Source organism: Balearica regulorum, chromosome 1, assembly GCF_011004875.1.
Source record: "Balearica regulorum gibbericeps isolate bBalReg1 chromosome 1, bBalReg1.pri, whole genome shotgun sequence".
NCBI lineage: Eukaryota > Metazoa > Chordata > Aves > Gruiformes > Gruidae > Balearica > Balearica regulorum.
Genome location: NC_046184.1, coordinates 62,952,526 through 62,976,992, shown reverse-complemented (window position 1 = coordinate 62,976,992; position 24,467 = coordinate 62,952,526). Strand labels below are relative to the sequence as shown.

At 50.9% G+C, this 24,467-nt stretch overlaps 1 protein-coding gene across 11 annotated transcripts in view; it reads right to left on the bottom strand.

Annotated features, from left to right (window-relative positions):
- The window catches only part of HIPK2 (homeodomain interacting protein kinase 2), a 131,091-nt gene extending 107,073 nt beyond the window's left edge, over positions 1-24,018 (bottom strand). For 8 of the 11 annotated variants that reach the window (XM_075754938.1, XM_075754993.1, XM_075754974.1 and 5 more), the window contains exon 1: positions 23,742-24,006. In XM_075754938.1, the coding sequence (XP_075611053.1) occupies positions 23,742-23,760 (19 nt within the window). In that variant the 5' untranslated portion in view covers positions 23,761-24,006. Of the gene's footprint in view, positions 1-21,598; positions 21,739-23,741 lie in introns of those variants that run through there. The other 3 variants (XM_075755029.1, XM_075754956.1, XM_075754964.1) reach the window with 3 other exon arrangements.
- Positions 24,019-24,467: the final 449 nt, after the last annotated feature.

The window sequence follows — 24,467 nt, the reverse complement described above, 5'->3', positions numbered from 1 at the left end:
TGTCAACAGAGGTATAAAAGAGCTGTTTTCTAAATACACATTCTGAGGCAGGTAGCTGGGATGGAAAATTTTAGCCCAGAGACTTTAAGTTTGGTAGAGCTGTGAACAACCAAAGAGAGAGTTTTATAATAGGGAAGCTGCTGGATGGCCTCAACAGCAGGTCATTGCCATGACATACCCTTTTCTCCCTCTGGGCTTATATTATCCAGCTGTTGAAGAAACCACACGTGCCAGATGTTACACTAACAGAATCATGTCAAACTTAAATGCAAACTGTAAGTAAAGCTTTATTTCATATCCTGGTTCCGTTCAGATAAACAAGATTCATTTATTTTTAACCTTAACGCACAACAAAGTCTTGTTACTCAGTTCCAAACAGCAACTTTTGCATGAGCCCCACCTTTCCTCCTGTTGTCTGGGAAAGAGAAAGCAAGTTAAGTATCAGGTATTGTAGGCAGCTGTGGTCATAAGCTGGATATAGGACAGATGGACAGTACTCAAAGGTAGTGACTCTTACATTGCTATAAATGTATCCTTTCCCTGTTTATATACAGGGAGATTCACGAAATCCTAAAAAAAGACCCATCTAAAAATTCCAGGCAGTGATTTATCTGTGTTAACACCAGAAAAGACAGACAGACAGACAAAAAGACATATGGGGGGAAAAAAAGAAAGAATAAACCAATCCATGGTGCCAGGCTTCTTCAGAGCAATAAAATATTTTTAGACACTTCTGTAGAAGTGTAAAATCCCACCTTGCAACTGTCCACCAAGCACACACAGGATTTGAGGGGAAACTGAGTGAGACAATATGGGAGCTGGCAGGAGAATTGGTTCCTCCATCACCTTGTGAACGTGTAAGGACAACCCTGGGATAACTCCCGATGACTCCTCTTTGCCACCCAAGCTGTATTCCTGGCCAATGACATTATAAACTGTCCCTCCCCTAGACACATACCACATGCATGCAGAGATGAACACAAACCCCATTTCTCTGTCCAGCACTGAAAACTCTAGCCATATATCCCTGTTTTTCAGCTAGAAATGTCTCCTAACTGCACTAACATTGACTAATTTAGTATTTTTAATCACAGAGGGATTTAGAGCACTGCACTACAGTGCTCTCTTTTATTATACCCACTGTTTCTACTGGATCTGGGTACACTCTACATACAAAGTTGCACATTAGACAAATTACACTGCACATTAAGTGAATCTCTCTCTAGAAACAGGATTAGATGAAGAGGCAAATCTTCCTTATTCCTAGTGTATAAATTAATATCTCCAAAATCAATATGAAGAGCTCCACATCAATTTACAAAAAACCAAAAAAATAGTTTAAACATTCTCCCAATGAATCAAATTTATGTAGGAGATGCATTCTTTTTCTCCTATTTTGCTTAATAAACAAAACAGCTGGTCCGGGGAATCAGGTCAATCAGTGTCTGGAAAAAGCCCCATTAAAGCTGCTATATAACCTAGTTTCTCAAGCCGCATGAAGCATCCTAATATTGGAGAGACAGAAGACCACACGGAGACAGCCCGGACGGCTCAGCTTCTGGCCATTCAGGGTTATGGAGGATATTTATCACAAAAGATAGCAGTAAGTAAGTGAGGTACTTGCAAACATCAAAGGAGCTAGACTCTGAAGGAGCACAACAAAGACAACACGATGCCTCCAGACCTACACGTTAAATATGGCTAGTGATCCCGGGGATCTAAGTTGAGGTGATCCAAAACAAGGAGATGGGAAAGGACCAGATTACCACATATGCTCAGATCCCCTCAAAGCTAGCCTAGCCCTGCTGCCACCATGGGTGACAGCACCTCTTCTCACGGCACTCAACAGCTATGTGGTTCCATCCCTCCCATGCCACGTGGGAGGGTAAATCCGGCAGTGCCCAAAGCCGTGGGTGTGCTGCACAGACGCAGAGCCTATTCCAGTGCAGGCAGAAACCCCCCAGCATCAGCCCTCCTCCTCCTGCACTGCACACAGCTGTCATCGCTACATCCCAGCCCTGGTCGCCTTGAAAAATGCATCCCTTCCTTTCTTCTACAGGTTTGAAACTGCTTCGCAAAAGGTATAAAAACCACATCCTATAAAGACAAAGATGGAGCCAGAAGAAAGTAAAATTACTTGCTCAAGCTTAGAGTCAGGAGCTGAACTGGGAAATGAAACCTCCTGACCCACAACCCTAGGTTTTAGCTTCTTAAACAAGGTTGCTCTTTCCTCATTAAAAAATTAAAAATGGGAAGAGGGGTAGGAATATTCTGTAGACACAATGAACTTGGCCCTCAGAGGGCTAATGACCTGATATACTATTTTTTTCCTTCTCACCTCCATTTCCCCTGATAAAGTTACTGTAACTTCAAGGACTATCCTTCCTTACTGGTCTACTTTAACCTAGCGTGTCTGCTCAACATCCTTTTCCCAACTGTCTGAAGCCAGAAACCGTCCTTCCCAGAGAGGAGATTACCTTCCCGCTTTCACTCTCTCTGGATGTCCTCACAACACCCTGGACTGAGACCACTCCGCTTTCTAGATCATGCTGAGGGACACCAAAGTCCTATCTGCTGGTCTCAGCCTGCAGTACATGGCAGCCTAAAAGGGTACCCTGGAGGTAAAACCTGGTTGTTCTCTATTAATTTTTCATTTCAAGAACGGCTCCAGGGAAAGGAAGGAGATATAGGTCAGAGACTTTGGGGGCTGATTAGTAACTCCATACATCTTCCTTTCTTTTTTTTCCTCTCTTTTTTTTCCCCTTCCAAATTCAGAAACAGAGGGTTTTCCCTCTGTATTTCTCATTTACTCCTTGAACATCATCAGCATTAGTCAGCAAACTCCTGCTATTTCCTCCACGAGCCCCTGACACTTGCAGAGTGACTAACCCTTCTCTCCGCACACTTTGGCTCCAACAGTTGCATCTGTTTTTTCCCCCCAAGAAAACTGGGTCTCCACATTGCACACATGCAGTAGTCCCCTGTGGTCACTGCCACATACACTCCCGCTGCCGCACAGCTGCAAAGACCACGATTTTTTAATGCACAGAGCTGAAGAGCTAGGAGATAGCAGAGCCTGAATTCAGGTCACTTAATTCACCGTCAGTCGTAGTGTCCCTCAAAGTGGGAAGCGGTTAGCTACTGCCCCAAGCACGGGCATGTGGGGAACACCATGGAGGAAGACTCGACTGACCTAGCTTCTCTTTGCAGCCCTGCCAGTAACCTGGTCTGTTGGGTCACATTGCCTCCAGGTGCCTGTGTTAGCTTTTCCTTCCCAGGACCAAGAGTCTCTGCCCTTGTCGAGGCGCCTGGTACCTGACACGGCACACAGAAGGTCTCAGCTGGGCTTCTGAGGCACGAATGCAGGGTGAGTAAAAACACAGCTCCTCGTGACTCAAGGCCACCTCATCAGAGCATGACAGAAGGCTCCTCCTGGCCAGGTGGGCTTGCACAAGATGTCCACCCACAGCCACACTCACAGGGGACCTCGCATGCAACTCATACTCACGAAGGCATACCCACAAACCTGCCCACACTTTTCTCCTGGCGTCGGCTCGAGCAGCGAGTTTGTTGCGTTCACATTTCCAAGGCGATGCCAAGAGCACACAGGCCACTCTCCCTTATGTCCAACAAGCAAAGAGGACACCTTGCCCCCAGGGCAAGGCCATGCCCTCAGGCTACAGTAGGTGCTAACTCCTGCCACTCTTAATGGGAATGACCCACATCCAGAGCGGAGCACGTCAGCAAGGATCAGTGGGAAGGCTTGCCAACTTGGTGCCGGAGAAGTCTGCTCCCCATTTGACCTTGCCACCCCCACCCCGGCACTGACCCTGCTCCCCCTGCTCTTACCTCCGTCCCCATTGTAGGAGAAAGAGCCTTCTGCATCGCTGTGTAGGGAGGCATGAAAATAAACCACCGGCTCCAGTGCCACACTCCCTCCTGGCAGATCTGTTTCTCTCTTCTTAACTGTTTCCAAGTGCCTGACTGTTTTATAATCCCCACTGAGCATTCCCTTAACTCCTTCCTCACTGAGCCCTTCCACTCTCCCTTGCCCACTCAAAAGGCAGAAGAAGCCCAGGCGAGGTAGGGGGTACACAAAGCAAAGGACGGGGCCTGAATCAAAGGAACAACTGAATCAAATTGCACATAGAACTAGCAAATTAGTCATTTCCCCAGCCTTCTCTTACACAGACAACTGACTCTTCTATTAAGATTTTTTTTTTTCCCCTGTGGACATTTGTGTACCTTAGAAGCTTACTTCTTCGCTAATCTCCTGCTTTTTCATACCATGAGGTCATACACTTCTGCTGGTAGCACAATTTTAAATCACACAGCAGCTTGCCCTTTGAGGTCTGAACCGAAATAGTTTTCTTAGATTACAAGTAAATATGAGCTGATGGCTTCAAGCCCAGTGTCACACACCCCCCACCCCCCATTTATGCATATTGCAAACTCTGAGAAGAATTGAGCACGGGTATTGCTTCCCAACGGGAGAGGACCTTGGCAATCACCACAAGGGCTCTGAGAGGGCTGTGTGCAGGAGCTCGGGCAGAGGGACGTGTTTCTGGAAGGGACTTTGCAATTGCCCTGAAGTGAACTATCAAGAGCTGCACACGCTATTGGTGCTAAAGGCTGTGCATTGCACATGTGTGTCCATGCATGTCAGTGAGTGCCAGTGGTGGGGGAGAGGGAGCTACCTGGCCTGAGACATTCTAGGAGACCCATGGGTCAGGACTACGCTGGGATAACCACAACGTACTGCAGGTCACTGTGTGCAGAGGTCTGCTGGCAGCCTGGTGTAGCAGGACAAGTACAGCGACCCAGCAGCTCTGGATTTCATAACTGTGATTACGTGCAAAGCAACGTCACAGAACACTTCAGTGCGTACACTGCTCCTGTGAGAGGATGAATAAAGAACACGGGGGGGGGGGGGGGAAGTAATGGCTTTCATGCGTCTCCTCTCAGGTGGGAACGCGACACTTGCAGCTGGCTGCTGCTCTTTCCTCAAAGCCTATAGCTGCTTCTTCCAGCGTCCTGAGGTTACCCCTGACAGCTTACACTCAAAAGTTTGCGAAGGTATCTTTCTCCCTTGCAAAATGAGCTATTCTGTCGCACAAGGCTGGGCCTCAGGGCTTTAAAAATGGTTCTGCTGATGTTCAAAGGGAGCAGCTTGCTGCGCAGAGGAGTGGTAGAGTTAATAGTAGTAAGATCAGCACAAGCTCCTACCCTGCCATCTGCCTTCAGCTCAGCCAGGCCTTCTGCTGAACAGCCAACGCAGGCTTGGGCCACTGGAGTGAGCAGCAACTCAATGACATGAAAAGCTGCCTGGGTTAGTTGATTAAGAATAAGATTAAGAGCACAGGAATCCTGTATAGTGCTAGTACTGACTCAGTCTGGAGATTTCATGGGGATATTTAAGCCCGGTTTTCCAAAGAAGTCTTTTATTTTGCGCAGCTGGGTGTTCGCATGCCTGCTTAAATCAACCCCATGAACCGATGATCCCCGAAACAGAGGTCACCTCTGAAACGGCTACACTTTCTTCCTTGGTCGCCCCAAGTAGAAAGTAGGGATAAATAATACTTAACTACCTCACTCCCCTGTTTAACTCCTTCACGTTTATAAAGCTCTGCAGGAAAACCCACTGGAACAGACAGGGATACCCCTCACAACCACGGGTCGCAGATCCCTCGTTTGCCCTGTGGACTTTAAGTGCTGGCCGTCGCCAGCAGACCCTGGCAGAGGCTGCTCAGCTCTGCTCCTGCACATCCACATTGTCAGCTCCTCAAGAGCTTTCGCTCTTTTTTTTTTTTTTTTTTAAATAGTAGAAGAGTCCCTCAAGCCTTGCAGATGACCTCAAAGTAACAAACTGCTGACCTACCACCAAACTCTGAGCTTGCCAGTGCAACCATGAAGAGCAGGACTTGGTCCACTTGAGGGATGGTGAGGTCCAAACGGCTTTGTAGACCCATAAGAAAATGTTAAGGTGCCCTCTGATGTCGTAGCATTCTGTGGTGATATCCTACAGCAATTTAAAGGACCACTATGGCTGGTCTCGATATCCAGGAGGAGATAGGCAGTAGGAGCAGCGGAAGGGTGCTGGTCTCTAAGAGGAATGGGGGAACTGGGATGAGCGAGGGCACAACCTGCCTGCTCCAAAACCAAAAGGAACGGAGAGGCCTCTCCTTCCACAGATGGAGGAAGGGAAAAAGACAGAAGAGCAAAAAGCCTGGACTTAATCATGAAAAACAATAGCTCATCATTTATTTTCATATCCCCTTGCTAATGCTGGAATAATGCTAACAGCAGAATTCTTATGGCATGCATGTCATGCCTGCAAATACCAAGTGAATTACTTCTCAGCTAGGCTATGGGCTATGGCACTGAGCAGCACATTCGTTACAAGCGATTGGATGATGAACAACAGTTCCCAAATTCCTCCTTCACAATGCTACTTGCATTAGTTGTAATTTAATGAGAGAGAGAGAGAGAGAAAGTTTTGGCTCAAACACTGAAATAATACTGCCTGCCGCTGCTTCCCACTGGGTCTTGTATTAACTCACACCACCACCACCTTCACCTCCTCCTTCTCCACCTCCTCCCTTTTCACACCTATCCTCAGGTGCTAAAAGTGGTGTCATGAAACCAAGAGAGCATGGCAGGAAGCCCCCAAGCACATGCATTCCTTCTGGCTGAAAGGCAGGAGAGGACACAAACCTCTCCCTCTCCTCTGCGACAGTAAGAGGAGGGCTGGAGGTGGGGGGTTGGGAGGGAGTTCCTCCAGCAGCCAGTCTCTGCATGGACAAACCTCCAACTCTTCTTTGGTTTCTTCCTCCTAGAGAGCCAGTGCAGGTGAAAGACAGTGAATTGGCAGCTCTGGACACAGAGCACCAAGCACAGACAGCTCTGTGTCGGTGCAGAGCTCCCACCATGCAACCTTGCCAGCATGTTCCTCCTGCCTCCTTGACGGAGCCACAGGGGGTGGTAGCCCAGCCCCATCCCTGCCCCGCAGGCTACCGTAGCTGGTTTGTTGCTCTTTGTCATGATTTTGAGATCTGGTAAGCAGCCAGTAAATGTGAACAAAAACTTTGCTATGGGTAAGGCCTTCAGTGGTATAAATATGCCATCACTGCTGACCCCCAGCGAACCTGGGAACCATTGCCACGGCTGCCTCCTCATGAGCTCTCAGGTAGGTCTGTACCTCCTGTACAAAACCAAATCCCTTTTCTCTGGTCCATGGACCCTGCTGTAAAAGGGACAGCCTCTTTGGAGAGGCAGGGGCATCTTGCAGGTTTCTGCCCTGGAAGGAGCCAAACTGGCCAGCATTGCCTCCCTCTCCTACAGCAACCTCACCTCCCCTTCATGTGACAGGACATTTATCCACCAGATGACCCTACACGTAAGGTTCATGCCTGAAACATGACCCAGTGTGTGGGGTCTCATATGCTAGGCCAGAAGAAAGCTGAGAGGTCTGATCTGAGCAGCAGACCTACAAGAGGCTGCAAATGCCATTATTGCTGTCCTGGTGGATCCAGTCTCTTCAGTGTTTCCCCACTGACAGCGCGTAAATGACAAACACCCATGGATTCCTACCCAATGGAGCAGAATCATCCTTATACCCTCTGTGCCAAATGTAGTTTAAAAGCCCCACCACCACCACCACATTTTGTGGTGTTTTGAAAAAAAACGAATCCAAACTAAATTTCCATATTTCCATATTTCTCAAAGAAAGGTATAGGCAGGGGAAGACAAAACGCCCTCTGGATTGGAACCCAATGTATTTGTGCAAATGAGACCTAGGATTTACAGTTACGTTCCAGCCTCCAGCATGTGCTACAATCTTAGCCTTGGCTTAAAAACCATCTGTTTTCTTGTAAAAGGTTGACAAACACCAGTGACCCTTTCTCCAGCGTACTGGCTGAAGCCCCACAGATCTGACCGGGGGAGGAAGGTGGGCAGGATGCCACAGGATGCTCCCAGGGACATCCGCAGACTTGGGTCTGTATGGGCACATGGGTGCACGTGTGTGCTTCCCTGCAATGCAGCAGGTACGACACTGTGGGCCATCTTCAGGACCTATCCGAATCCCCCTTCCAAGCCCAGGCATAGCATGGCATGCTCCAACTTTCCCAAAACTATGGCTGCATTTTATGCAGTGACAGGGCTCTGAAATAAATGAAAGCATCCAATGCAAAAATGACCCTAAGTAAATGCCACAATTGTTAAAATAAACAAGTATCACGGTCGTAAAGAAAAGGAAGAAATGGTGAGGCTCGGCTTGCTGTGACTACCTGCGTGCTGGGCAGCTCACCCACTCCCGCAGCACACGCAGCCCAGCATCCCCCCGAGGAGCACCACATGAAAGGGCTCCCCATGCACAGACCAAGCATGAGGAGGAGGGGACACAAGCAGGTGACGGAAGTGGAGTGGGGGCTACCCCAACAGAAGCCCACTGCAATGGCTACGTGGCCATTGGGAGCCTGTGCAGGGGTGACGTTACCTGCTACCAGCCGCAAGCTGTGCCTGCTGCCTGCAGAGAGAAGCAGTGACCAGGCTGGGGAGATGGAGAGCGGTTATCAGGGCAGAACTACAGGGATGAACATAACTAGATGTATGGAGATCAGCTGGGCTGGAAGTAGAATGGGCCCATTACTGCAACAACTTCTTTGGACATCCAGTGAAAACCACAGAGGTCAGAACTGCCAGCCACCATTAATCACATTTACAGTTTAAAACCCAACCAAATCCAACTCTTCTGTTGGGACCAGGAATCTCAGCTTAGAGGTACCTGGCCCTGCTGGGAAGGCAGAGGCTGTCCTGTCCCTCGGTTCCCCTCAGGACAAGGCTGTCACGGCTCAGGAAGGGTGAAGCTCAGCCGAAGCACTCGGTGCTGCACTTCAGCTCCTTTTAGGCCTTCAAATTAGGGCTTACATGGGGCTTAAGTGCAGCCTGGCCCAACACAGGGTTGGATTTCACAGTTCTCGCATGCTGCTGGGTTGCCACCTCCAACCGAAAAGGGGACGAGGCCCCACAGGCTGGTTCGCTGGCAGCCCATCCACCTGGACACCTCGAGCAGGGGATGGGGAGCATCTGCCCCTCACTGCCCTTCCCATGCCCCCAGCAGGCAAGGCAGGAGGGCTGAGATCACTGGGAGAGGCTCCAATTTCCCTTGCCTCATTTAGCCAAATAACTCCCAATATCTGCCTTTTCAGCAAGCGTTTCACAGTAACCACAGTGTTTTACCCATGTGACTGTGCCACGCTTCTCCTCCTGGCTGCGCCCGCTGGCCCCCCAAAGCTCACCCCAAGCCCCAGGGGTGACCGCAGAGCCCCCGCACTCGCCAGCCCATAGCTCGGGACATCTGACAGGCAGCATGCAGCTCCCACAGGAAGTTGGTATGTTCTTCATACAAGGCACGCTACATCCTTGGCCATGAACACCTCAGGTGGGCTGGTCATCTTCAACCAAGCATGACCAAACACGACCGGGTTGTGCTGGGGAGAGGGTGGCAGAAGGGAAAAGGCTGGTGGGGACAGGAGACAGGACACAAAATGCACAAGTAAAGTAAAAGCCCCGTCCCCTCCACAAGCCCTACAATGACAGAGCGTGAGATGGACAGGAATACCAACCACAATGAAATCCAAATGAAAAACTATGACCCGCAGCTTGCTCCAATGATGCCACGTGACATAAGTACGTTTCCTAGCTCACCTCCAGTGCTGCTACAAGCATCTGTTTTATTGCGCCTGGCGTCAAAAGCATCGGGCATTCCCACCTGAAACCCTGCCCTACCCTGCCGTTCACTCACATCCCACCTTCTTCTTCCCTTGCACATTATTTTCTACAGACAGCAGCTTTTTTGGCAGGAGTCTCGGTGTCTGTTTGCGACAGGGCATGGCAAGGGAAAGCAGATGTCTCCTTGTAAAGCGTCCTCTTCCAGAAACCCCTTCAACCTTTCCTGGCTGAGAGGAAATAATGACTCAAGTGCTCCTCTGGGAAACAGCAATGATTTTGGAGGAACACGAAATAACTTTTAAGCCAAGCCTAGTTTTAAAGAGGGGAACTCCACAGCTCGAGTTTGCAGATGAGCAAGAACAAAATCAAGGCTCAGGCACCTACCTGCAGGGATGCTGAAAAAGGTACAGCTACTTTACTGAGGTGGTCTCATCTACATTAGATATGTTGTGAGTGGTATGGTAACCACATCTAAATGGATAGATTCTCCAGGAGATACTGCAGTTGCATACAGATGACAGCTACACCACAGCACCAGGTCAAGGCTGAAATAACTGAGGATATGGGAGAACAGACCTGAACACATTAGCAGAGCTGCAGAGATACCAAAGAAATGGTCCAGTAGGGCCACCAAAACCTGGCACTGGGAGACACGTGTAAAAGATGCCAGCCATGCAGCTGTTCTGGGCCAGGATGGAGACAAGCTGGTGGATGTGGGTTACAGATCACTCCCAGGCAAAATGTCTCGGATTGTATTTTCCTCAAGCTTGGATTTCTAGTAACTCTTTTATTTAGCCTGAAAAGAGTCACATTCCTTCAAAAATCTCTCTCTACCTTTTAGAGGCAGAGTGGCAGTGTTGCCTTCTGAACACACCGTGATTTACAGCCTTCCACACTCACACCAGTGACACAACCCCTTATGCAGTGACTGCAGACAGCGCTCCTGCACACACATACACCGTCACAGCATTGCTCCATATAAACACCCTGCATTCACCTTATTTATATGTCCTCCTGTACAGGCTGCGACAGCTCACAAACACACAGAAAGCCTAATTTATATTTATAATAAATCTCCCTTCTTCATTCCCCGCAGTGGAAAAAAGGCCTGGTACAAATGCAATTTGCTGAGAGAACGGTGTAATAGCTCTAAGGAGAATCAGGCCCACATTGCCTTCTGTAGACAAAGGGGATGAAGCCACACGCAAACACATGTGCACACTCCTACGCATGCTTGGAAACATGGAAGGAGTCCCACATATACATATATATACACATATATACTCTTCCACATGTATTCTCACACACACGGCTCACTAACAGCATCTACCGTTCCTTCTGACTCGCACGTGTTTTCAGGCAGCACAGGCATTTGGAAGCTGCACTTTCATTATCCAGGTGCTTACAGCCTCAGATAAGCAATGAGAAAATGACACTGCACGAGAAGTATTGTCACCATCAATGGGATATGCTCGTGTGGGTTTCACGTGTCCTTGTCAGGTGGTGCAGCTATTTTAAAATGGGGTTTGCAACATAAACATGTTATCCCCACTTGCTAAATACATACATATTCTGATGTTGAGAGAATGCAGAGGGGGAGTTTGATGGGAAGGCAGGTTTCTGGTGGTGCCAGTGATAGCGCTAGAAGAGATGAAGGAATTTATAATTGTACTCATGACTAAATGTGATCCCCATTTGCTTTGTAGGCACATGCCTTGGAGGAGTTATGAGGTCTTGGGTTTCTCCACGCTATCCACAAACTGGATGTAGCCAAGAGTTGTCCTTTTGTTTTAATCTGGCTTCAGAGAAGGTTGTGGTCTCCCTTCCCTCTGCAAAGGACCTTGTTCCAGCTTCCCTTCCCCCCATCACATGGAGACCTGACTGTGGAAGCATGTTCCTGCAGGACAACACCATCAGCTTACTCAGAAACTGGGGCTAGCGTGCCATGCTGGCACCGTGCAGGGGAAGCACACCCAACTAGTCCTCTGTGGGCTCTACTGGCTCCCAATAAGCTTCTGTGAAGCTGACCTAACTACTAATTCCTGTCAAGGTGTTCTGTGCTCATGTGTCTTCTGAGCAACTTTAACCCTCGACAGCATTGCAGTTTGAGTGACTTGTGCGATTCCTCCTACCTGCCAACTTCCCTCCATCCTGGCAGCACTAAGCTGGACCAAAAACTCTTCACTCAACATGGCCACCGAGCCCACCAGCAGCCCACCCAGACTCCAGAAAGCTCCTGCGCACTGATGTATTGGGAGCTGGAGGCTGGGCATCACCTAATCTGTTCTGCTGCTGACCCGGGGTTCGTCCTGCGGCACGTCGATGTATTCCCATAACAGAAAGAGCCCCATTATGTACTCCCCTACCCTATCACATCGCTAAAGCTAGCTGACACGTCACCTATTGCCACTCTGCCCAGATCCCTCCCCTGCACTCCTCCCTGGGGCACTAGAGTGCCTAAGTGCGGGATCAAAACTGTCAATGTTAAGGTGCTCAAGAGAGATTTGCCATGTTACAGATGACCCTACTCTGGGTATTTTAAAAGCTAGCGATGGCCACTTAACTCCCTAGAAAATTTGCCACAAGAGGAAGATTAAAGACTGCACATACACACAGAGTATGAGGCTATCTAAGAGAGTTTTATTGGAATTTTTTCTCCAGCTTCTGAAGTCAATCATCTAAATAGAAAAGTAGCAATGATGGCCAGAAATTACCACTATTTAGAGGCAAAACAGAGACCTGTTGAAAATCTTTGCCAAACTCTTTGAATTTGTCAACACCAAATGCTGCCTAGGAGAAAATAAAACCCCACGCATTTTAGCTGGACATTCTTCACCTCCAGCCTCATGCTTTAAGCAAACAGATAGACTTCCTACCAATGTAAGGATGGAGCAACCCAGATACTTGTGCTTCTGCAATCCTGCTGCTGTCAGCTCCTGTCGGAGTGACAGCCTGAAGCCATGCAAGAACCATGTAGATAGTCACAAACCAGGCTACCGGCTGTAAAAAGCTAACACTGGGGTGAGGCTCAGACCAACTGTGCCACGACTGCTCTCTGGGCAGGCTGGAGCATTGTCTAGAGATCGTACTTCTGGTGATACCCTTCTTTTGGGTACTTCTCCCTCTTCTCCCCATGCCAGCTCTGGCTGATTTGAGTACCTGTTGCATCCTTTCTCAAATACAGGTTGCAAGCTCTCTGAGGCAATGCCATGCCACGTTTGTCTACTTTTTGGAAAATGTGCAGCACAGAGACCTTTGACTTGAGATCCCAGCTGCTAGAAGCTACAAACAATTCATAATTAAAATAAAAGTGAAGCTGCACCAGGGGACTGCTGCGCCTCCAAGTTTTTTCCAGACTAGATTACTCTCAGGAGACACAAGAGAGCTACCACTGAGATAAAAAAATAAATCTCAGCCTACTAGGTTTACACAGAGACCATCAAAAATATGCCTCTGTATTGTTCTGACCTCCAGATCTTTTTTTATCTTCGCTTTTTCCTAACCTTTAAAAGGCACGTAAGATAAACAGAGGAGAAACCAGGCAGACAACATCCTCGGAAGAGATGTAGAAATATAATCAAGCCCTCAGACACACACACACAAACACCATAATTTATCTCTTCCTCCTCCTGTTTGATATTATCCTCTGTTCTAGTATCATAATCTGTTGCTATGGAAACAGCTATGATGTCACTACGAGCGGTTTATGGATGCCTTGAACAGGAAGGAAAGGTACATGATGATGGGAGAGAAAAAAACCCACCTACAAACAGCTGCTGAGCAGGAGACGTTCCAGGAATGGCAAGTGTTAACAGGGAAAAGATAAATACATCAACGGTGCTGGCGCTGCTGCAGACAAGAGCAGAATATAAACCGTGTTTTAAAAATAAAGAACGCTTACAAATTTTGCCTACAAGTAAAAATATTCTGGGAAAGCTAAAGGAGCTTCCTGAAAAACCAAACTTTCTCTGAAATGTTCTGCAAGTTTTCTGGGACTGGATATTTTCTGAGCCTTGCTGCTAGAGTCCAAGTCTCCATCAACCCACTCCATCATCTGCTGTAACATTCCCTCCAGAAGTGTTAGCGTAACACCCCACCAATGCAGCTAATACTTAGGGAGCTTGCTGGCTACCTGCCATCCCGTGTGCCTTTACGATCTGTAACTAGAAAAAAAACGTCATGTCTTCAAGCAAAAATAAACAGAGACGCACTGAATCCACTGGATCACATCCAGTAGCAAATAAACGCCCTGACCCCAAACTATGAGCAAAAAAGAACTTTTCTTGCTCTCTTCACCCAAGAGAAAAACCATAATCTTACAGACTCGCTGCCAAACATACTGACATACCTGACCTGCTACTAGAGAGAAAAGTACGTTGAGCCTCATATGCTCAAAACGCACCCAGCCTTCAGGCTGCGCACATCCGTGTGCGGCATGATGCACGTGCAGTTCTCACCCATGAGCTCAGTTGCTGATGACTGTGTCTCCGCAGTTGTACTCACTGCAGTCACCCGGACTGATGGTGACAGTAGTGCAGACACGGGGACAGAGGGTGGGACAGCCACGCGTGCCCTTAAGACATCATGTGCAGGCTGTGGGAAAAATCAGCACGTGAGGCCTGCTGGGGAGAAGGAGGGAGGATGGCAAATCAAATTCATCCTGCATAGCTGCCTTCATCATGTGAAGGGCAATGGCAGTGAGGGAGCAAACCACAAGGATCTCAGATCAATGAAAAGTGCTGGTGTTTCAGCTACTCTCTGCCCCAACAGAACTTCCTGAGCATGGAAAGCAGGATCAGAGATCTTACAAGAATGCTGTAGCAGCAGTTTTGTTTCTGGTCTCAGGTCCAGCCAGGGAATCCCCAGGTAGATGCTCTGTCCCACCTATGAGCATTAGGATATAGACAGTATCTCCTGATAACCTTCTTTTTCTTCACATACCTAGAGATGACCCCCAGAATGAGCTGCTCCATCACCTTTCCAGGGATGGAGGTGATGCTGACTGCCCTGTAGTTTCCCAGGTCCTCCTCCTTGCCCTTCTGAAGGCTGGAGGGACGCTGGCTTTCCTCCAGTTCTCAGGCACCTCGCCTGTTCTCCATGACCTTTCAAAGGTCAAAGGCAATAACATCTGCCAGCTCCCTCAGCACTCATGGGTCCATTCTACGAGGACCCATGGATTTGTGGGTGTCGAGTTTGCCTAAATGATCTCTAACCCGATCCTCCTTGACCAAGGGAAAGTCTTCCTTTCTCCAGACTTTCTCTCCTACCACCAGGGTTTGGGATTCCTGAGGGCTAGCCTTAGCAGTAAAGACCAAAGCGAAGAAGGCATTCAGTAACTCTGCCTTCTCTGTATCATCTGCCACCAGGGCACCCACCTCATTCAGCAGTGGGCCCACATTTTCCCTAGTCTTCCTTTTGCTGCTGATGTACTTGAAGAAGCCCTTCTTGCTGTCCTTGACATCCCTTCCCAGATTTAATTCCAAGTGGGCCTTAGCCTTCCTCATTGCATCCCTGCATACTCTGACTACATCCCTATATTCCTTCCACCCCTCCTTTTTCCACATGCTCTAAACTTCCTTCTTCCCTTTGAGTTTTCCCAGGAGCTCCTTGCTCATCCATGCAGGTCTTCTGCCTCCTTTGATTGATTTCTTGCTTGAATATTGACCAGCTCTCTTGGACACCCCTACCTTCTACAGCCCTAACCCATGGGATTTGTCCAAGTAGGTCTTTGAAGAGGCCAAAGTTAGCTCTCCTGAAGCCCAGGGTTATAATCCTTCTTACTGCCCTGCTTCTTCCACACAGGATCCTGAACTCCACCACTGCACACTGCCCCCAACCTTCGCATCCCCAAACAGTCCTTCTTTGCTTGTTTGTACAAGGTCCAACACCTCTCCTTGTTGGCTCCTCCACCACCTGTGTCAAAAAGTCATCGTCAATGCTCTGCAGGAACCTCCTGGACTGTGAGTGCCTGGCTGTGTTGCCTTTCCAGCAAATATCAGGGTGGGTGAAGTCCCGCATGAGAACCAGGGCCTGTGATTGTGAGGCTACTTTCAGCTGTTTGCAGAAGGCCTCACTGACTTCCTCTTTTTTAAGGAAACTCACACATTGTGATTTCCTCTCCCCAAACAGCCCAGCCGGTTTGTATAATCCGCCCTCCTGTGTCTTCATCGACATAAAATGCAAATCCTTTGTGGTGGGAACCATCTACCCCTTCATGTCAATGTCATGCCCAGTGCAGTAAGGTCCTGCTTTTGTTTGGCACTGGCACTGCTATAGCAAATACAACTGTTCATACGAATACTTCAAAAGCACCAGAGGAGAGTAAAAGAAAAGCAGGTGTGAAAACAATGCCAAGTGTTTCGTGTTTTTTCAGTTTCTTTTATATTTTAGGGGCAAGGTTCTGTTCCGATTTTTTATGAAACAATTTCTTCTCTTCTGTGCTTTCTATTCGGGACTGTGGAGTGGAAACCAAAGCTGATCTTGGTGAAGAAACAGAGATTGTGCTTTTTCTAAATTGGCAGGTAACACCAAGCAGGAAGGGACTGCAAAATCAGGGGAATTAGATTACAATTCAAAACAATCCTTACAAATTGAATAGTACAGGATGAAATTAAAACGTGACAAATACAAAACTCACAAGCTTAGGTAGGAAAGGCTAACTCTACACATACAGGACAGAAAATGGCTCATGAGGCATCAGACCTCTTGGACAGAATCTGGGAGCCACAGCACATCACAAGCTACAAACAGATGTCACGGTGCAAAAGTTAAACCAAAGAGGAGCACTGCCTGTAAGAGGCATGAAGGAATACTTCTGCTCTACTTGGCCAGCACAGGACCCTAGGTACAGCACTGTGCTCTAGCAGTGCCATTGAAGAGAGAGCTGGACTAGCTGAAGGGAACACAGAGAAGGAGGAAGATGGTGGGAGCTGCAAAAAACAAGACATAGAACAAAGCTGAAGGATGTGTTTGAGACAGAATCTAGCCTAAGGAACATGAAGCCAGAGAGAGACATGACAAAGAGGAAGGAATAGTTTTTTCCACACCCACTGTCGATAGGAGAAGGAATCACAGCAAGCCAAGCAGAGAGAAGTTACAGAGGAGGTAAAATCTTCTCAGTGACAAAGCAAAGGACAGCAAGGACAGGCTGGGCAGGTTGTGGACCCTCCATACATGTGAAATACGCTGGAAAAGATGCTGGGGAACATGCTGGACAAGCACACATTTGATATAGTACATCCTGCTTTGAAAAACTTTTTGAAGTCTTTCCTATGATTTAAATGATTTTGGTGAGAGTTAAGTTTCTTTGGCATTTTAGCATAACCCACAGACCAAGATAAACCTGTCAGCGTTTAGAACCAGTGGACACCCCCTGCAGGGTAGTGCTGTGTAACACCATTGTTCCAGGTCTTGCCAATGCCTTTAAGGATTAAAGGTTATAGTGAACAGGGAAGACAGCTGCCCTTCAGAGTTTCCCAAGTACCTCTGGCAAATACCACTGCCTTGCGGGGTGACCTTTCCTACTTTTCAGGGTAGGAGCTGTAAGCGATTGCTCTCACCTCATCGTTCCCGAGACAGATGTCAGCACAGGTCCTGGCAAGCGAGCAGGACAGAGAACGAGGCGTGAATAAAGAGTGAGCTTCAGCTTCTCCAAGCCAATGTCCCATTCAGCAGGAACTGCTGAAGAAAACCAAGGGAGGAAACTATGCAATCCTTCACCCAGCATAAAACTCTTGCTCCAGAACACAAAACAAATGGGCTAAGGCTTGCCGCATGGAGACGGTGCTTCCCCTCCATGTAACTTCCCAGGTTTCAGTGGCACTGTTGCTGATCTACATTATGATCCCCAAAATCAGAATCGAGCCCAGGAGCAGCTCGAGGGGCTCACATCTCAAGGATACTTGCCTCTCACTGGCTATTTTGTATGTCCCCTGCGAATAAATGAAAGACTCCGTTCTTTGGCATCATTCTGTCAGTGGCTTGATTAGACAGTCACTCTTTATATAGCACCTTGAGCATATAAAGCACTGTATAAACACACCATTACAGATTATTATTACTTCCATTAAATAAATAAATTCTAATGGCACGGCTTCTTAATTCTTTTAGCCCTGACACCAGACTCTCCAATGTATTCTGCGATGTGGCAATGCCCTTGCCGGCCTATGGAGACGGGGGCTGCTCCTCTGCCCCTCTGCATGGGGAAGTCTTACAAGAATGATTTCTACCATAGAAATTACCCAACTCAGAAGGCCACCTGAATTCAAGAGTGGTCCCAAAATACATGCACTTGTGCTTTCCAGAAGAAGGATCTCAGTTCCTGATGTGGCCAAATGAAGTAGGATTCAGGGGTGCTCTCTGTGCCTCTGTGCTGTAAACAGGTGGAAGCAGTAACATGCCTCTACTCTCCCCCCACTACAAACAGACAAATTGCTAAATGCCCTATCTAGAGTGAAATTATCACCTGGGTTTATTTTCAAAACAAAAGCTGAACTCTGTACTGCTAGGGGGAATAGTTTCAAAAGAGAAGGCCTCCTGTTAAACACCTAGGTCCATGGTAGGGTATGTCAATAGCTGAAGGAACAACCTTTTCTCTAAATAGCGTTTAATTCTCACTTCTTGTTATCTACCAGTTAACTGTCCAAAACCCAGAGAAAGCCCTATAAATAATGTTTCACATTCAGAGGGCAGAGATTTCCTAGTAAGGGTGAGAAAGCCTCATTTTTATAAATGGACTGATTAAGCTATAGAGGCCATGAGTCAGAAAGGTACTTCAGCATGTGGCCAGCTTTAAAGACATAAACAATTCCAATTAAGTCAGCAGCACTGCCTGTGAGCTTGAATTTAGGCACATGCCTTAAAATATCTTCTTAAATTGGGATCAGGGATGAAAAGGGTGGAACTTTCAAAAACATCCAGTCTCAGCCTACCCAACCTCTACAGATACAGGGATGGGGACATCACAATAGCTATCAGCCCACCACCGAAAGCCTTTGCAAACTCCCCTTCTCATAAGTCTTGTGCAAAGGTGCACACTATCCCAGTTGCCTCAACACCTGCACCTAAGTGGTCTAATTTGTGTAACACTGGTGTCTCAGCCCAGTCCAAGCAGAAGGTGACTGAACTTGCCCTTGACCTTGCCATCTGGCAGGCTGCTCTAACACCATCACTTGGGACCCACTTGGTAAGGCTCACAATCAGGACAGGGATTTACCTCCACACCCAGGTCTATGATCCTTCTATGATTTGGCTTCCCAGAACTTTCCTCCTGATCGAATATCCACATGCTTTTAACGCCATTGCTGCGACGTGGCCAAAACTGAGGCTTATTCATTTAGCCTTCCAAGTGCATTATCTGCCTCCAAATAAATGGTCTAACTTCCAGAGGTTGACCTACGTTCAAAACCCTCACAGGCATCAAGGAGGCCTCTGGGCTGTCCCCCATCAGTAGAAGACCTACACCAATCAAGGTCCATAGCCAGCTCTTACCCAGTCTGGATGACACCACATCCAGTAGTTTCAAAGCACCACATGAAAGTGGGAGACAAATAGCAACCACTGGGTAAACAGGGAAACTGAGGCACGGGAAAATGAAAATTACTTCTGCTGAAGTGTCCAGCCGAAGTCAAGAGGGTTTTCCCCACCTGCTACAGCTATGCAGAGGAACACGCTGCACAGAGTCCAAGGGCCAACGACTGTGGCAAGTAACTGTGTTTGCCTCTTTGTCTGCTTGCCCTGGCCCCTGGTCCCCCCAGCGCTCTTTCTGCTTCCGAAAATAAAAGAGCCTTTTTCACCCATTACATCTCAAACCCATTTAATCGCTAGAAGTTGCAGCATGATAAGAACAATAATTATAACTGGAAGGGGCTTCCTGTTATCCTGGCTATAGCCATATCCTGAGCTAATAAAAACTTACACTTTTGGTCCCAGCATTGACTTAGCTTAAGTTCTGGTTATTAATTCATAAACAGGAAGCGCCTCCTAGTTATCATCTCCCTGTACGAACTTTGGGGTAAAGACCTTTACTCCGCCTCACTGGTGCTGCCTCCCCAATGAGCAAGTTGTGTGCGCTTTACCGAGATCTGAGAATGCTTTCAAAACCCAGCAGGGCTGGCCTGTTCCTGACATTAAATGGGATCTGATCCGCGACGCATCCGGGGTCAGAGTTTCAGGCTTCCCAGGCCCTCGTGTGACAAGGATGGTGTGCAGGCAGGTCCCTGCCTGCGCCAAGCTCCAGCAGCGGCATCGGTGGCGAGGTGCAATTTACAAATATTACCGAGATTAATTCCATAAGCCACCCACATAGAAAACTACCGACACAGCTGCTAAAAATACACTGTGAGTTGCAACAAAGTTGTCAGGAATAAGTAAGAAGCATAGCAAAGAGGAACAAAACCAAAACAGAGGTAATCACTGTTTAGAAAATAAAGGTTAAGGTGTATAAACATCTCTTTTTGCCCAACTCTGAAGGATGCCAGGTACGAAATTGCTGGAGACACCCACCCAGGGCAGAAATCTACCCACAGCCCAGGCACTGGTGATGTCTAGCAGTAAGGCCTCCTAAAACGGGATCTCCTCTGGTCCATAGAGCCTGGCTCTGTCCTCTGCACAGGAGGCAACGTCACACGAAGAGTGCACTGATGATGACTGCGCAGCAAGGGCAACGTTGCCTAGAGAGAATCCAAAGAACCAGAGTCTTGCCTGCCTCAAGCCATTCACCCCCTACAGCCACCCCTGAGGAAGCCGCATCGCCGGTGCTCAGCCGGATGGCGGCCATCAGTTTGGCCCAACTCTGGAGCAGAGGCCATGCAGGATTACACCTGATGAGGCCCACTTTCAAGCCCAACACATTTCCCTGTACAGCTCACAACCAAAACTAAAATCCAGGTCAAACATTGCGTGGTGGTGTTACTTCTGTTTTATTTAACTTGGTAGGTTTTTATGTCCTTCATTTTACTGCTCAGCTCTGCAATACCCAGAAAAAAATGAATGAGAAAAACCCAACAGAGGAGAAGACAACAGCAAAAACTCTCAACTTCTTAAAACAAATGGGAAAATTCTCCTTGCACAGTGTGTGTGGGGGAGGATTTCACACCAGATAGTCACTTATTTATCGTGCCTCGCCTGTTAATATCAGGTGAGGCACCGTTCTGCTTCCCAGAACCGGTATTTAAGCCAGCTGCTCAGCACACACACACACCGCCCTCACCTACACGTCGAGAATCGCGGGCGAATTTGTGCATGTGCTCTACGTTATCACTCACTTAAATTTCTACTGGAACCATTTCATAAGGCCTCCGAGGTGTCACATTTCCTCCCGGGGCGCCTTTTCTGTCAAAGAGCTTATGTTCTGAAATCCGTATGGTAGAGGTACTGTTTCACCTACCCTCGCCTGCCTTGAGGTGGTGGCAGTGGGTGTGCGTGTGTGCCACCCGAGACCGCTCGTCAAGGGCAGGAGCAGAGAAGCGACTGCCCGCCGCAGCGCTGAACCAGCCCCTCGGCTCCTGCACTTTCCTCGGTGGCCTGACTGTACCTGATGCTCCAGAGGAAGGCTACAGACCAGACACGTTATGCACATAACATGAGGCTCATAAGGAAGGATGGCAGTCCTTGCCTCCTTCCAAGGAGGAAATCGCATCCCCTGCAATAAGTAAGTTTTTTATCTATGCACTGCGATATTGTAGGGAATTCTAAGGACCTCTCACGGCAACTAGGAGGCGAAAAACATTCATTAACCCCTCCTCCGCCTCCCTTGAAGCCATCCAGCAGCAATTTAACCCACAAACATACTGCAACACAAAACAGATAAAACAATCCTTATCAGCCTTTATGCTATCCACTGGCTCTGGTGATTTAGGATATTCACCTACTTTAAGGCTTGAGGCGTGCTGCAGAACCTGGCCGTGGACCCTTCCGTATCGGTTGCAAGGAATTTGTTGTTACGGGTTGCTTTTCAGGGCATTTTTTCCGTCCGCTCTCTTCTTCCAGTCAGGCAGAAGCACGGGCGCCGCTGAAGTTAGGATGCTCTAAGGAACCGCTAAACTTCCACCGCACGCTTCGGTGCGGCACCGCCGCCTCCTCCCCGGGAGGAAGCCGGCGCCCTGCCCGCCTTGGCTGCGGCCGAGGCCTCCTTTCCCTTCCCCTCCCCTGCCCTGCCCTGCCCGGCTCCGGGGAGGCGGCCGTGCCGGCGCTCAGCGGGCGACCGCTGCGGCGCGCCGGGGAGTGCGGCCGGGCTGACCGCAGGCCCCGCGCCTCACTCCGCCCCCGGCCGCTGCGGAGCCGCCGGGCGCCGCCGCCCGCCGCGGGGCACCGCACCGCTCCGCACCGCCGCCCGCCCGGGGGATGCGGCCCGGCGAGGAGCGAACTTCAGAGGAATCGCCGCATTATCCACCCTGCCAGCGGCGCCCGCTCGGGAGGGGCTGGGCAGGCTCAGCGGCGGGCGGTGCGATGCCGCGCAGGCCTCACCGGCCCGCCGGTGGCCCGGGGCCGCGCCGGGGGGGGGGGGGGGGGGCAGGCCGGGCCCGGCGGGGGGCCGCAGGCGGGGGCCAGGCAGGTACGCGCCGGGGCTGCGAGCCGCCGCCGCGGCCGGGGACGGGGGGCGGCGGCCAAGCGGCGGCGGCCTCCCCCTGCCCGCGGCAGGCCCCCGCTGCCGCCCGCTGCCGTTGGAGGCGCCGGGGGCGGCCCGGGCGCAGGGGGGAGCTGCCCGGGCCCGGGGACCGAGGCCGCTCGGCGGCGCGGCCGGCAGAGGGCGCCGCCGGCGGGCCGCCTCCGACCGGCACCCCGGGCCCGCCGCGGCCCCTCCGCCGGCACCGGCCCGCCGCCGCGCAGGGCCCCGCCACCGCCGCCGCGTCCTCTCCGCGGCCCCCGGCGGCGCCGTCGCCCCCGGGCTCCGGCAGCCCGGTGCCCGGCAGCGGCGAGGGCGGGGAGGGACGGCCGTCCTCCCTCCGCTGCCGAAAACGCTCCTCTTTGTCTGCCTGCGTCTCGCGGGGTCCAAACTCCGCACCGCCGGTGAGCCCGGGACTGCCCAGAAATAACCCGGCGGGCCGGTAACTTTACACCGGCCGCCGAGCGCCCTCCTCTCGGGCGCTGCAGCCCAGGCTCGATTTTCTCCTCAGATAAGTTTTACCGGCCTCGCCATAGGGAGAAAAGTACCGTGTCCCCGTATCCCCCCCACGCCGGGCGCCCGGGTCTCCGCCGCCGCGGACCGACCGGTCCCCGGGCGGGATAATGTGTCCCGCCGGGTGGACGTCCCTCTGGTTTTATGTAACGCTCCCCGGCCAGCACCGAGCCGGGAGGGGTGACGGGGGAGGATAAATACATCGCAAGGGAATTTAAATTAAGCCTGATATATGTATATATATATTTTAAACAGCCACCCTCAAATATGCACCTCTCTACACACACTCCCATTTTTATTTTTTTCAACCCGAAAAAACTAAGTTGGGGCACTTGGGCTTCTCGCCGCAGCCCGGGCTGGGCTGAGGGAGAAGCCGGAGGAGCTGACAGCCGGGTGCCGGCAGCCCCGTCTCCCGCCGCCGCTGCCCGCGGTATCTCGGCGCCCCGGAGGAGAGCCCCGGCGGGGGGGAACTCGGGAAATCGGCGAAAGGAGCGGGGTGGCCGGTCCTGGAAATGAAAACTGCAGCGAGGGGCAGGCAGGCAGGCACACACGGAGGCGCAGGGCAAGCTCCGTCCACCTCATTGTTCTGCTCGGCACCGGTACGGACTTCACCCACCGCCCCCCGCCGGGGCCCGAGCGCCCGGGACCGCGGGGCCGGGAAAGGCTGAGGGGGGGTGGGGGAGCAAAACCGGGCGGCGACCCGCGCCTCGCCCCGCTCCCCGCCGGGCGCCGGGCAGGGCGGGGGTGCCCCGCCGCCGCTGCCAGCCCCCCCGCAACAACGCCGGGGGTACGGCGAACCACGGGCGCCCGGGGACCCTCAGTTCCCCCCCCCCCCCCTCCGCGGCGGGGCGAGAGGTGCCGACAGGGCGGGCCGTGCCGTGCCGGGGCTTACCTTCGTACATGGGGGCCATCGGTGCAAGGACGCCTGTTATTCATGGCAACGCCGCCACGAACGACGCGAGATCGCAGCCCCCCAAACTCAACACACATCTGCCATCTTGAGCGGGTGTCTCTCGGCGGAGGCGAAGCTGCCGCCTGCCTTCTGCATCGCTGCCCGCCTCAGCGCGGGGGGAGCCGGGCACATCCAGCCCCGCTGCCGGCCCTCCGACGCGGCCGGGGCGGGCGGGCGAGCGGGCGGGGGGCGGCGGCGCCGAGCCGGGCCGGGCCGGGCCGGGCCGGGGCCGGGGCGAGGCGCGGGGCCGGACAGGGGCGGCGGGCGGCGGGGCCCCCCCGGCTCGGGACGGCGGCGCTGGGAAGGGAGGGAGGGAGGGAGGGAGGGAGGGAGGGAGGGAGGGAAGGAGAGAGGGAGGGAGGAAAGGAGGGAGGGAGGGAAGGAGGGGGGCTGGCGCGGTGCCCCTGCTCTCAGCGCGGCATGGCTGCGTGTGCCGGGGCGCCTGCAAAAGTTGCACTGGGGGTGAGAGAAAAGGAGAGAGAGAGAGACGGAGGGAGAGAGAGGGAGACGGAGACCGAGCAGGAGAGGAGGAAAAAAAAAAAAAAAGGGAAAAAAAAAAAGCGAAGGGAGTTTGCAAATAATCAAGCGCCGATGGCACTGATCGCGGCTTCCCAGAAGGAGAGGGAGCGAGCGAGCGAGAGAAACCCTCTGCTGAGATTATGTGGG